General features: G+C 35.2%; 1 protein-coding gene across 3 annotated transcripts in view; it reads right to left on the bottom strand.

Annotated features, from left to right (window-relative positions):
• LOC110111729 overlaps positions 1 to 11,791 on the bottom strand; it is a 36,384-nt gene extending 24,593 nt beyond the window's left edge. For 2 of the 3 annotated variants that reach the window (XM_028697733.1, XM_028697732.1), the window contains exons 1-7: positions 11,625 to 11,791; positions 11,237 to 11,469; positions 10,882 to 10,955; positions 10,658 to 10,793; positions 10,427 to 10,521; positions 10,145 to 10,313; positions 9,870 to 10,072 (exon numbers count right to left, since the gene is read on the bottom strand). In XM_028697733.1, coding sequence (XP_028553566.1) covers positions 9,870 to 10,072; positions 10,145 to 10,313; positions 10,427 to 10,521; positions 10,658 to 10,793; positions 10,882 to 10,955; positions 11,237 to 11,344 — 785 coding nt within the window. In that variant the 5' untranslated portion in view covers positions 11,345 to 11,469; positions 11,625 to 11,791. The remainder of the gene's footprint in view (positions 1 to 9,869; positions 10,073 to 10,144; positions 10,314 to 10,426; positions 10,522 to 10,657; positions 10,794 to 10,881; positions 10,956 to 11,236; positions 11,470 to 11,624) is intronic. The other variant, XM_020843725.2, reaches the window with a different exon arrangement.
• Positions 11,792 to 14,930: the final 3,139 nt, after the last annotated feature.

A 14,930-nucleotide genomic window follows, 5' to 3' on the forward strand; every position in this document is an offset into this window, starting at 1 on the left:
CAAATCGGAGTCAGCTGGTAAGATTTTATTGGAACAGGAGGGGGAGGATTTGGCAGAAGCACTGCTCTGTGGGACGATTCGGCGGAAACAACGACTTCAATTTCGGGACAGATTCGGCAGAAGCAGCGAATGCAGCAAACAGAAAATAGAAAACCTTCGACTTCGTGATAGATTCGGCGACCTCGACTTAGGGGCTGCGGGATGTGTTCGACAGATGCAGCAAACAGAAAATCTTTCGTGAATTTAGGGCAATGAATAGTCGTTTATCTTAAAATATAGATATATTTTTAAATATAAAAAATATTCATAAGTATACCGAAATTTAAAAACAATTTGGCACGCTATTTTGAATCGTGCGCAATGCGCCATGGCTCATATGTGGCGCAAATTGCGTGCGCTATTTTAAACACATGCGCCTCGCCATGAACATGGTGCCGTAGGTGCGCCGCGCCGTGCGCCATGCCGCACGCTATTTTGCGCCATTGACATCTATGAATTCAACTGAAAACACTTAAATCAAACAAATAGGATACCATCATCATCATGTTTTATGTTATTTTACTATTTTCCATCGGATCAAACACAAATGAATTACATGTTCAATGGATCATAGTTTACATTCATGAGCTCAAGCAGCCTTCTAGAGTTCTATGTCAGCATGGGTGTGCCTATTTTCCCTAATATTGCAAGAGTTTGCAAAAGTGGGACATATATAAACTTAAAGACATCAAGCGCTAATTTTACAAGTTGAAAAAAAAAATTGTATTTAAAAAAAATATTCCAAAATGAACCAAGGACTCAAAATTGTTGAAAATTGTCTAAGGTTTCACCAAACTTGCAAAATATCCTTCATGGATAGAAATTATCAAAATTACAGCTGTAGGTTACTAGGTTATAAAGATATTATCTACATAGCCCTGACAGTAAAAATTTGTTTATGATAATTGAGTATGCTACCAATAAATTTTGTGCAAGCAAGGCTCTTCCCCTTAATGTGAGGCAGGGATTTCATGGTATGAAGTAATGCATCGTCTAATTGATTTGATGAAAATCCAAGTTAAATTCAACGATTATATTTTTAAATTCCTCTCTACCTACCCTACCACTCTTCTAAACATTCTCTCTCTTCAAGCTCACTGCCAGCCCTCCACAGCAAATAACCTCTCACTCTCTCCAAGTTCAAAATTAATTCTTCATACCATTCCTGAACCATTGCAATCCATTATAAGCTCAATCCCCTAGGCTACGCTGTTATTATTTCTAGATATGTTGCTTGTGTCATTTGGAAACTTGCCGAAATGCCCATCAAGTTCAATATTGGCAAAATGCCCATAAGGGATATCTGAAGAGGCAGAATTGTTGTTACCAAGGGGTTTAAAATGCTCAGAAAACCCTTGGAGGCTGAAATTTATTTTAGAAACACTAACAGATAATAGAAGCCAATAACATATAAAGGGGCCACATTCTCATGTGTTGTGACTTCTTGCCCCTTGGCCAAAATAGCCCTTAAGGATCAAATTCATTTAAATGAGCTTAAGGGCAATATGAAACATCTAAAACGGCCCAATGGACTATAATAACAAAATCACTCCAAAGTAATGAAATACCAAAAATGACTCTACGATGAAAAATTGTTTAGCAACCTTTGGGGCAAAATTTATCAAACGACTACCATTAAAACATTGAAGCGGCCAAAATTTTCCCAAAGATGTAAAAATTCAAAAACATCCCCCAAAGTTTCAAGATTCCATAAAGGCCTTTAGGGATCAAAATTAATAATATGCCCTTAAGGGCTCAAACTGGCCAAATTTGGTGCCTTAATAAGAATGTCACAACACATACTTCAATAATCACCTTTGATGTGAGAGCCTATTGGTCCCAACAGCCATAAGAAGCATCAAGCATATGATTCAATGGTAAATTGTTATAGCAAAGAATTTTATTGTTTTATTTTTTTTTAATTATTAACCACCGAATAAGCCCTAAATGACCAAACCATAGAAAGTAGATAGGATTTACCGCCACCCTATATTCATTTTCCATGGGCATAAAGCAACAACATAATGAAAAAATAATAGAATGTGACATGCATAAAAGAGTAAAGCAATCAACCTCCTTAATTAAGGGTATTCTCAGTAGGAAGAGGTAACTACCTATGATGGGCTTGCACCTATGGGGTGTCTCATAGTGAACACTCTAGAAATAATGAGTAGATCAAACAAAAAAAAAACAAGATAAAGTTCTTTTCTATTACTTGGGTGTTCAATTGTTCATAAATCTTATTAGCTCCATATTTATTCATTTATATATATTAAACATATTCTTAGAATTTATAAAATATAAATGAAAGCATTAACATCATTTATGTACTTATTATTACGTAATCGCAGAACAAATACTACAACAACAACAAGCTTTTATCCCCCTATGTGGGGTCGGCTACATGAATCATTTTTCTCCATTGTGTCCTGTTAAGAGTCAAATTCTCATCTAAATCTAACAAAGAATGGTCATTTCTAATATTTTCTAACCAAGTCTTTTTAAATCTACCTTTATCTTTTTTAACATAAGTCAAATCTAATACATCAACTTTCCTAGCTGGGTCATCGGAAGGCTGTCATTTTATGTGACCAAACCATCTAAGGCGACTCTCTCTAATCTTATCTTCCAATGGAGCTACTCCAACCTTTCCACATATATGATCATTTCGTATCCAGCCTCTAAGAGTAAAGCCACTCATCCACCTGAGCATCCTCATCTCTGCAACACTTAACTTAATATTATGCTTCTCTTTTAACGGCCAACATTCTGCACCATAAAGCATTGCAGGTCTCACTACCATCTTATAGAATTTTCCCTTAAGTTTGAAAGGGACTTTTCTATCACACAACAAATCTGATGCATTCCTCCACTTCAACCATTTAACTTGAATTCTATTAATATTATCTCTATCTATTTCACCATCAATCTGAACAATTGATCCATGATATCTAAAATATGTACTATTATTAATGATTTGAATCTCCCCACTAGAACTGTTACAATTAAAATTGCACAACATATATTAAGTTTTAGATCTACTCAATTGAAAACCTTTAGACTCTAAGGTTAGCCTCTATAGTTCAAGTTTACCTTCAACTCCCCTTTCTAGTCTTATCAACAAGAAGAATATCATCAGCAAAAAGCATACACAAGGATACAACATCTTACAAATGTCAAGTGAGAACATCCATAACTAAAGCAAAATGATATGGGCTTAACTGCTTAAGGCTAATCCTTGATGTAATCCAACTGAAATAGGAAAATACTTGGTCAAATCACCTTGTGTTTAAACACAACAGCTCCTGTATGCATATCCTTAATGACTTGAATATAAGCATTATTAACCTCTTTCGTATGAAGAACTCGCCATAGCACTTCTCTTCAAACTATATCATATGCTTTCTCTAAATCAATAAAAATCATATGTAGATCCTCCTTATTCTTTCTATACTTCTCTATCAACCCTCTCAATAAATGTATAGCTTCCATAGTAGACCTACCTAGCATGAATCAAAATTGATTTTAAGAAACAATAGTGTCACGCCGCAACCTACGATCCATAACTCTCCCATAGTTTTAAAGCATGACAAATTAACTTAATTCCTCTATAATTCGCACAATATTGTGCATCACCTTTATTCTTAAAAATAGTAATCAACACACTCATTCTCCACATAGCATCTTTTTAGCCTTCAAATAATATTAAAAAGTTTAGTAAGCTAAGAAATTTCTTGATCTCCTAAGCATTTTCACACCTATATTGAAATATCATCAGGTCCAACAGCTTTTCCAAACTTCATTTTCTTTAAAGCCTCTTTAACTTCGGTAATACTAATATGCCGATAAAATCTTTATTTTCATTTAGAGTGCTAAGGTCACTAAAGTCAATTGCATTCTCACAATATTTATTCAAAAGTTCATCAATATATATCATCCACCTTTGTAGAATATCCTTTTCTAATAAAAGTTCAGCAATATATATTGTTTAAATGTTCCCATCTAATCCTAGAAAAACAATTTACTTATTTTTTTATTTTCTAGCCCTTCATCTTAAAGTCCAAAACTAATAAGCGATATTGGATACATAAATTTTCACTCATAATAACTTTACAATCTTTACAATTTAAACGATCTATTTTTCTTATAAGAAAATAATCAATATGAGTTTTATTATATCCATTATTATAAGTGATAAGAAGCTTATCTCGTTTCTTAAAAAAGATATTAGCAATTACAAAATAATAAGCTAAAGAAAAATCTAATATGATCTTATCACCTTTGTTAGTCGCTCCAAAGCTATAGCCACTATGAATGCTTTTAAAACCATCTAGATCTCTACCAACATGTTCATTTAAATCTTTTTCAATAAAAATTTTTCTTCGAGAGATATCTTTTGTACTAATTTTTCTAGGTCATTATAAAATTTTAATTTTGTACACATATCCATACCTACTTTAGGAGCATAAGCGCTTAAAATATCAATAATCTTAACATCAGCAACAATCTTTAAAACTATAATTTTATCTCTAATTCTATTAATTTTTACAACATTATCGTTCAAACTCTTATCTATAATCGCATATAAACCATTTCTAGTATGACTCCTACTAGAATATCATAATTTAAAACATAAATTATCAATCTCCTTAGCCTTCTCTCCAACTCATTTAATTTCTTGAATGCATAAGATATTTATTTTCCTATGAATCTGTTGGACCAGTCCACACGAGACCGCCTCAGGCAGATAGAGGTGGAATTCTTCCACCTCCCTGTATGCATCGATCCAAACGCATGAGCCAACAGAGCCGTTTTGTAAGGTTTTTTAGAAAGTTAGGAGGGAAATTGAATGTAGGGACAGGTAAGATATTTACTTTTGAATTGTATGCCATAAATAGTTTGTTTTCCTAGGGTTAGGGCATCTGAAATTTGGTTGAAATTTGAGATCTCTTATATTTAGGTTTTCTTTTGAGCTCTAGCAGCGTCTAGAGATTTGGGAGAGATCGATCCTCCTCTTGAATAGAGGATCAATTATATCTTGCTATTTTTCGTTTCCCTTTCATCAAATAATACAAATTATCTATTGTTTTTCAGGTTTTGTGTGGATTTTTTGTGGAGAATTCTTGTTGCTTTCCGAAAATTAATAGGAAATACTTGAGATCTAAAAGTGTTTTCTATCAAATTGGTATTAGAGCAAGTCTTGGGACCGTTGGTGGGCTGCTTCTAGCGAATTTCAGCGACTAGTTTTGGGCCCGCGGCAAAAATAGTTGTTTTTTGTTATCCAAATCCAAATTTTTGAATCTACAAAAATCCAGGGAGTGATGGCGGCCAAGAAAGTGGATGCGCAGGAGGAAAGACTTGAAGAGGAGATCCACCAAATAAAGACAATGGTAGAGGACAGAATTTCATCCATGGAAGGGCAAGTAGCTGACCTGCGGGACATGATAAAGAAGATGTTAAAGTTCCAAATGCAAATAGCAGCTTCTGAGGTGAGAGGGTAAAAAGGAAATAATATGAATTTTGAAATTCATAGGGAAGAAGATTAGGTGGAGATTGTAGAGGGATAGAGGAGGTAGGTATGAGGAAAGGCATAAGTATGGGGGGCAGGAGCAAAAGGGTGTTGATTGGGAACGTAGAGAGGGATATTACGGACGCCGAGGTGCTAATTTTGAAGGAATGAGAGGGGAACCTAAAGGAGGCTTTGGTTATGACAGGGCAAGGGAAGACAAAGAGACTTAGGGAGGGGCAAGCATCTGGGAAAGGGGAAGCTATGAAGGAATAAGGGGAAATTGGGGAGATAAGAAAGTGAGGAAGTTGAAGATGCTCATTTTCGAAGGGGATGACGCACATGGGTGGATCTATAAGGTGGAGAAGTACTTCGTCGTCAATGGGTTGCCGAAGGAGGAGAAGTTGACAACATCAGGCTTATGTTTGGAGGGGAAGGCGCTGTCATGGTACCAGTGCAGGGACCATAGGAGGCTGCTACGAAGCTGGAGAGAGTTCAAGGATTGTTTAATAGAACGTATCCAAAATGACAAGGGAGGAGACTTTTATGAGCAATTCTTTGCACTAGTGCAGGACGGATCAATGGCATACTAACGAGAGAGGTTTGAGCATCTGACCAGTCGAGTGGAGTGAATTTCAGAGACAACATTGGAGGGGAACTTCCTAAAGAGACTCAAATCAGAAATCAGAGCTGCAGTGAAGGTCATGAGGCCTTGTGACTTGGGACTTGGGAGAGGTCATGGAGTTGGCACAGCTAGTGAAAAATCAAAGGTATCATGAGAGGGGAGCCAGGAGTAACAATTCAGGAGGGTCTTACAGGTCAATAAACACTCTTTTAGCACCCAAGGGGTCTGCATCAAACAACATTAATGAGACTGCCAGGGAGAATCCAGCAGGAGGAGGAAACTTCAAAAGATTGATAGAGGGGGATGTAAGAGAAGAGGGTGAAGGGACTATGCTTCAGATGTGATGAGAAGTATACTCCATGGCACAAGTGTAGGGATCAAACTCTTCAGGTTATCACCGTATGTGATGACGAGGGAACTGAGGGAGGTGAGAGTATGGGAGAGAGAGAGATGGAGGACAAGATGCATATGGACATGATGGAGGTCTCCCTGAATTCAGTGGTGGGATTCATTCTGAATCATACCATGAAGGTGAAGGGGAATATAGCAGACAGGGAGGTGGTGGTGTTGATTGACAATGGGGCTACCCATAGTTTCATCTCTAACTAGGTCGTGGACCTATTGTGGGTGACATTGGTGGATATAGGGTGTTATGAAGAGATGATGGGTACAGGGAAGGTGGAGACGGGTCAGAGGATATGTAGGGGGTAGTGTTGACCCTACATGGGGTTCAGGTAAGGGAGGATTTTCTCCCATTGGAGTTAGGAAACACCGATGCCATCACGGGGATGAAATGGCTGCAGACCTTGAGGGACACCAACGTCAACTGGGGAGCATTGATGATGGAGCTGATGGTGGAAGGGAGAAGGGTAGTGACCAGGGGAGATGCAGGGATCACCAAAGCCATGATATCACTTAAAACCAAGGTGAGGAGCATACAGGAGGTGGGGAAGGTTATCTGATGGAACTAGATATATTGCATAGCCCTGCATTAGGTACCCATATCCACACCCACCCATACCCATTGCCTTGTGGGTGGCTATGGGTGGGTACTCAACATCGGGGGATAAATCGATTTACATTGCTAATCACCATATATCTTTTATTACTACAATCCTCACTACGTAGTGTGCAGCACTTAACCACGCTGCAACTACGGTAAATTCTGATATGCGGCTTGAAAGTTTGCAATCAGAGCAAAGAGCAACAAGACTCACGGCCATCAGTCCATGGCAAACTGCGTTCAAAGAGCATGGAAAGTGGATGGGTATAGGTGGATACAACATCCCGAAAGTCACCATGGGTGGGCGAAGCCCGTTCGAGTACCCAACCAGGACCCCATATAGGGCTTTGATAGGCTGGAGGGGATCATATTGGAGGGCAGGGACATTCCTCTTTCAGTACAACCATTGATTCAGCCATTCAAAGAGATTTTTCAGCCGCCTCGAGGATTGCCTCTTCCGCGGGAAGACGAGCATGCTATCAGCTTGAAGTAGTTTCACCTCTCAGTGTTCATCTGTATTGTCATCCCCAAATCCAAAAGAATGAAATTGAAAGATTGATTAGGGAGATGCAGGAAGCAGAGATCATTCAACTCAGTATCAGTCCATTTTTCAGTCAAGGGTTGTTGATCAAGTGCTTTAGCAGCAGTTTCCTTCGTTCCACCTTGAGGACAAGGTGGCACTTTTGGAGGAGAGTATTGTTAGACCGGGCCAATCCATTGGCCCGGTCCACACAGGACCGGCTCAGGCGGATAGAGGCAGAACTCTTCTGCCTCCCAGTACGCGCCGATCTGAACGCAGGAGCCAACAGAGCCGTTTTGGAAGCTTTTTGAGAAAGTTTAGGAGGGAAATTGAATGTATGGATTGTTTAGAGAATTCTTTTTTTAATTGTATGCATTAAATAGTTTGAATTCCTAGGGTTAGGGCATCTGGAATTTGGCTAAAAGTTGAGATCTCTTAGATTTATGGTTTTTTTTTTGCTCTAGCGGCGTCTAGAGATTTGGGAGAGATCGATCCTCCTCTCGAATAGAGGATCAATTGTATCTTGCTATTTTTCATTTCACTTTCATCAAATAATACAAATTATCTATTGTTTTCCTGGTTTTGTGCAAATTTTTGTGAAGAATTCTCGTTGTTTTCCGAAAATTGATAGGAAATACTTGAGATCTACAAGTGTTTCCTATCATAAGCATAATATATATTAATTTCATTAATTTACTTGTAAGGGAATATATATTCTAAGTTCTTGTCCTAATTTTAATTTCATGAACTAGCTTCTTTGCCTGCATTCGTCCATAATGTGAGAACCCTTACTTATTTAACACTGCACCCGGGCACCGGTGCAATGGCCCTTGCACAGTTGTCACTGTATTCAGGCAATACAACGCATCGCTTTCAGGGAACGCCTTATCATTAACATAATATATTAAAGGATTCATGTTATGATTATTCAAAAAAATTTATGCTGGTTGTCGCCTACTTAATGCAACCCTCCACTTTTCTCATCCAGGACTTAGGAACCTAGCAATCGCAAAACAAATGCACTATAAAAATAATTATAATTCAATTTACCACCAAAAGAAAAACTTGAGTCAAGTTCTAATAAAAAAATGTCCACATGAATGATGGACCAAGAAATAAAAATAACGAGTTGGCGAAATCCACTATAATTAAGCAATTTTAAATAATCAAATTTTTAATTTTCTTTGATTATTACACTAACCATCTTACCTAGTAAATCTCATGATTAAGGTTTTGTTCAATAATATTAATGATGTATTGTGGTTTGAATGAAACATGCATGCCTCTACACAAATACATTTCTCATGATTGTGAACCCATAGAGAGGATGCATATGCAAATTCATCGTACCCTTGCTATACAATATGATATTTGGGAAGTAACAAACAAAATATAAGTAGTAACATAATTAAAATAAGTGTATTCACCATTTTATACTATCTTCAAAAAATTTCTCTAACTTCCAAAGATTGTTTACTTGTAAGCCAACCTCATTCCTCGCTAATCATATGAACTACATAATAGGTTCTCAAATATTTCTAACAAGTTATTTATGTGCCTAAAGTTTATTCGATAATAGTAGAATGCAAAAAAAAAATGTGAATTGTATCAAGGATCTCCAATAATTCTATTCAGATATGTATGTTCCTAGAGCCTATCAGAAGTTTGCTCAACAAAAATAGAATACAACAACTACAACGATATCAAGCCTTTATCCAACTACGTGGGGTCAGCTACATATATCCTTTTTCTCCATTGTGACTTGTTAAGAGTCAAATTTTTTTAAAAATCTAATAAAGAAATGTAATTTCTAATATTCTAACCAAGCCATTTTAGGTCTACCTCTACAAACAAAAATAGAATGCAAATAAAAAATTAATGTTGTATGTTCAATCAAGATATGTGGATCAAAGAGGAGATCAACCTCAAATTTAAGAATAAAATCAAAATAATGATTTAATAACTCATTTAAAACAATAATACCACAAACATCATTAAAGCAACAAAAAATAAATAGTTATGATTTTAAAAAAAATGACACATTAATGACAAGCCATTTATATCTTCAAATTTAAGAAATTGCAAACTATAAGAGATGGCTCCGAGGTGATTAAACCAAACAAGAACTCAAATTAAAAACTACAAGGCATGTCCTGAAAAGTCAAGCTAAACTTACCACTTTACTGAAGATGATGAGATCAAACGTAGAGTGGTTTTTAAAGTAAAATCTAAAGGAGCCCTAGGTCCTGATATGTGAAATTCCGGAGGTATTTTTCTTGCAAAAGCTGAAGGTAGATCATAGTTTTTGTTGGAAGCACCACTGTATGAACTGATTATGGAAGATTTATCACGAGCAGCCAATCCTTTCAATGCTTTCTCCTAACAATAAAGTGGATAGAAAACTGAAATATTGGAATAGATCATAAACTTATCATAAACCTTGACGCTTACCATATCAACTTTGGTAGAATCTAATGGCTTCTCATCACGTAAGTGAATCTCAACAACATTACGCAAGGCACTCTGGCTACACTTTTCAATCTTCCTAAAACCTTGGTCATCAGTTGCTTTGCTAAATGAGTCAGAGCTCCCCAAATTCGTAGATGCGCCAACTTTACATCTATAATAGAACACAAATCATGTATAGAATATTTTGTCCAATAATAGCAAAAATTTGCCAAGTCAACCACCTGAAAATACATCTTAAAAGTATTGACTAGATAACAATAGTACCGTAAGAGTGAAGTTATGTTCTCTGATGAGAAGTTCTCAGCAACAAAAGGGTTATCTTGGCCACTTGCCATTTGAACATTAGATATGACATCCTGCTTTAACAATGAACATGAATTAAGAACACAATGCTAACATAAGAAAATTTATCAATACTAGCAATCTATGAATGTAAACTAACAAACTTCAACTAGAAATAAAGTCCAAAATAAACTTGATTGCAAATACTCTTACCTTAACTTTGTCTTTTCCACGAAGGGCTATAAATCTGTCACTCGATTTCCTCACAGGATACACATCATTAACCCGGGTGTCGATATATCTAGGAACCTTCACCGATTCAGGTTTCTTAACTCCATTATCCACTCCACTATTTAAGCAACAGCCCCCTCCAGTGAGTTTACTAAAAGGAAAATAATAATAATAATAAAAGGTCAAGACCAATAGTATGGGCACACCTTTCAGATAGCAGCATCTTAGCAATCTTTTCATCTGAATGTACTGCACCATTCTTTTGCTTCAATTGTTCACCCTGCAATGCCCAAATGCACATTAAAGCATAATAAAGAGTGCATAAAATGTCAACAACAATAATGATTAACCACCAGCTAATTTGCAATTCAAGTAAAAATGAGTCATTGAATTCTCACAGAATATTACTCAAACAATCTGAAGTAGTCAAACTTAATGTTGTACAGGACAAATCATGCATATCCAGTTAGAAACTATATAGTCACAAAGAAATTAAATAACCCATAGACCCATTATAATGTCCCAGTAACGAAAGCAAAGAGGGAGGTTGAATGCACTCACCCTGAGTTCCGAAGGAGTCTTCCTTTTCATTTTCAAACCAGCCGCATGCCTCCCAAGCGGGAGAATGCCAGCAGCGGAGGAAGATTCAATGACAGCAGCTTTCGCCATGAGACCCAGCCTCTAATGACGCATCTTTCTTGATCCACCAATATAATCCTAGAGCTAACTAAGGGGCTCTTTGGATGCAGGATTTAGGCCGGATTTGAAGCGGATTTGAGCTACATCCAGCCAAACTGCCAAAAATGCAAAACCAAATCTCACGGTAAATCAAAGCCGCGGTTGACAGAAAATTCACTCTTTTCGTCGTAAATCCCGGATTTACGAAATCCTTTGGTTCGGCGGATTTACGGGATTTGGCCGAAGAAGCGCGCGAAAGGGAGAAAGTTACCTTCACAGCAAGCGAGCTCCCTTTGTTTCCGATCAAAAAATGTCGTAACTTCCGCTCGTCGTCGAAGGAGCGAAGTCGAACAGCGACGAAGAACTCGTACAAAACTTTACACTCCTGCGACGAAGGAACGAAGCCGAAAGAAATACTGAAATAGAAAAGAGAACACGGCTAGCATGCTCTTTGACAACAGGATTTATGGTAAATCCGGCCAAATGGGATTTCAGCGCCCCGTAAATCTTACAGCGGAATAAATCCTCTGTTTCCCTCTTTTTGTCGTAAATCCCGTATTTACCAAATCCTATAGTTTGGCAGATTTACGGGATATAGCTGAAGAAGCGCGCGAAATGAAGAAAATGATTACCTTCGCAACGAGGGAGCTCCCTTCTATCTGACACAAGAACGGCAAAGGAACGTCGTCAAAAGGGGTGAAGAGGCTTGTTCAAAACTCTTACCTCTCAAGCGAACCGCAGGTTACATTGAACTGTAGGAGAAGAGGGAAAAGAAAACTCTAACACTACGGCTATTGAAAAGCCGAACAGAGTAATACTGTCATATGAATTAATTAATTTAGTTGAATAAAACTAATTAAAATTAATCAAAAATATGATATATTTAATAATTAAAAAATAATATAATTAGCTCATTTAATATAATTTAATATAGAAATTATTAATTATATAATTAATAGTGTAAAAAATAATTAAATAATTAATAAGTAGAAGAGCAATTAAGTTATTAATAAGATAATTAATAGTATAATTAATAATTAAAACTAATTAATAACACTTAAATAACTAATTAAATTATTAGTATGAGTATTATTTAAATAATTAGTTATTCCAAACAGTAATTAACTAATTAATTAGATTTCAAATACTTATTAAATTAACATGTAAATAAGCAATTTAATCATTAATACTATAATTTGTAATTAGTTTACTAATTAAACTATTTGATAATTAAGCTAATTTTTTATTATATTATTTATTATTATAACTTATTAACAGTAATTAAAATTACAATTAATAAGTAACTCGTACTTAACACCTACATTAAATTCAAAATATAATAAATTTAATTTTTAAATGAACTAACCACTTAAATATTGGATTACATTGCCAAACAGCTTCATAGGAGCTTTCAGGATTTAACAGTTTTAAGATTTACTAAATCCTAAATAGTTAAATTCTACTAGTTGCCAAACAGCCCCTGATAATAGAAAAAAGGTAATTACTTTTGTACCACGCAAATAAAAAACCTTTTTATTAATATTTACTAAACTATAACACAATTCTTTCAAACACTTTTGGCTTTAGGCAAGATTTGAGCTAATTCCTGCCAAACACTAAAAAAATGCAAAGTTTAATCCAACGATAAGTTTAAGCCTCACTGATGTTTTTCGACATTTTTGACCTAAATCCCGAATTTCCTAAATTTCATTTTTGGTGAATTTATGGATAAAGCGAAAGATGCGTGCAAAGCATAACACGAACAACGTCGCTACTTTTGATCCGACATGAACAACGTCAAAAGAGGATGTGGAGAAGTTTTGACTCTTTCATAATTCTACTTAATGCAAAACATAATGTGGATAAATTAAATGTATGAAGTGACACTTGATTTGATTTAATATTTTTTAAATTAATCTACATAATTAGTGTTAATTATCCCAAAGAATAAACTAAACACTACATTATCGATTTGAGGAAAGAAATTATTTATTTTCATATTCAAACTCAGCGTGGGGAATGTAACAATTATCTCGAAGGATAAAAGTCGAATTCACACTATCGTTTTAAATACAAAATTGACCCAGGATTAACTTTAGTAGACGTCCATAGATTTTTTTCCCTTTCTTAGAGAACTAAGAGAGTGTTTATTTTATATTGGGATCATAGGTTTCTATAGAGATAAGCACCTACAGTCAAATACATCTCCGAAGAGAAAACTTTCAATAAAGTGGAGATTAAAATCTAAACTTACAATACAATCAAATGTATAAGTAAGTTGCCTTGCATCTTTGAAAGTACCAATCATCTCTTCCACAAAATATTTGTTAAATTTTATAGAAAATACATTTATATTTAACATATGTATATATATATATTATTTATTAGGATAGGAGGTGTGCAAATACTTTTGGGTTTATACCTGCTTGGAATTAATAGCCAGCTAACAACCTAATACACATGCAATTGTCCTAAATGTAGTGTATGATAAGATTAACTCTATCCTAAGAGATCAAAGGAATAGATTAGACTCTGAATCAGTGACTCAAGATGGGTAATTTGACTTTACGTTCAAATGATGCTAATGAAATGACTCGCTAAGAACTCTATATTTTATCTTATTCAATTAACATAACTACATTTTTTAAGAGAAATTTCATTTATTTATATTATTTAATCTACAAAGTCCAAAACACATAGACAAATGAAAACCTAGAAAAAATGCTACCCGTTAATGTAATATAACAACCATATAATACAATGCATGTATGCAATGTAATAAAAGAAAGAGTCTTATATAATAGAAATTTCATTTATTTATTGATTCGAATATTTATAAGACTCAGACTCTATATGAAAAAAGGTGGTTAGTCTCCACCATAACAAATATGGGTTTTAAGCCTACAATATGTATATAATCATATACACCTGCTTAGTATCTTCGAGCTCCAAGTATTTTGTGGAATTTCAAAGAGATCGGCTTCTAAAGGAAAGGACATCGTCTTTTGGGCCCCACCTGTATATAAAAACATGTGCATTTGATTCTTTCACAGCTCTAGACATTGTACAACTCGATTTATATACAAATGTATTTTTAAAGACAATTGTACACTTATATTACATTTTTTAGAAACATTCTAATGACTCTTGCAAGAAATATAAAGAGGTGCATAGAAAAGGGTTAGCATACAAATAATGTGCAATAGTTGTGTAATATCTTAATGCTTCTAATGCACTCCTTAAAGAGACATAAATATACCAATAAAAGATAAAATGTATGACATTTCATATTGTAGAAATATAAAGCATTAGGGTGAAAAGAGGCTATGTGTGAAAGGGTACTCTCCAAGCGAAGCACCAGGCTATCAATCCATATCACCGGCCTAACTTAAGTTAGAGTTAATTGTCTCATCAAACTATCTTAGTGTGTGAAAGAGGTTGTGTGGCTTTGATATATCCTATAGAGATTTAGTGTTTAAGTTGCATGAATTTTAAATGTTTGTTTATTAAAGGCCAGAAAAGGCTTGTAATTAAAGTTTACCTTTTTTTGAATTTGAATTTTATTATTTAGATTTTT

This window comes from Dendrobium catenatum, unplaced genomic scaffold (assembly GCF_001605985.2).
Source record: "Dendrobium catenatum unplaced genomic scaffold, ASM160598v2 fragScaff_scaffold_993, whole genome shotgun sequence".
Classification (NCBI taxonomy): Eukaryota; Viridiplantae; Streptophyta; class Magnoliopsida; order Asparagales; family Orchidaceae; genus Dendrobium; species Dendrobium catenatum.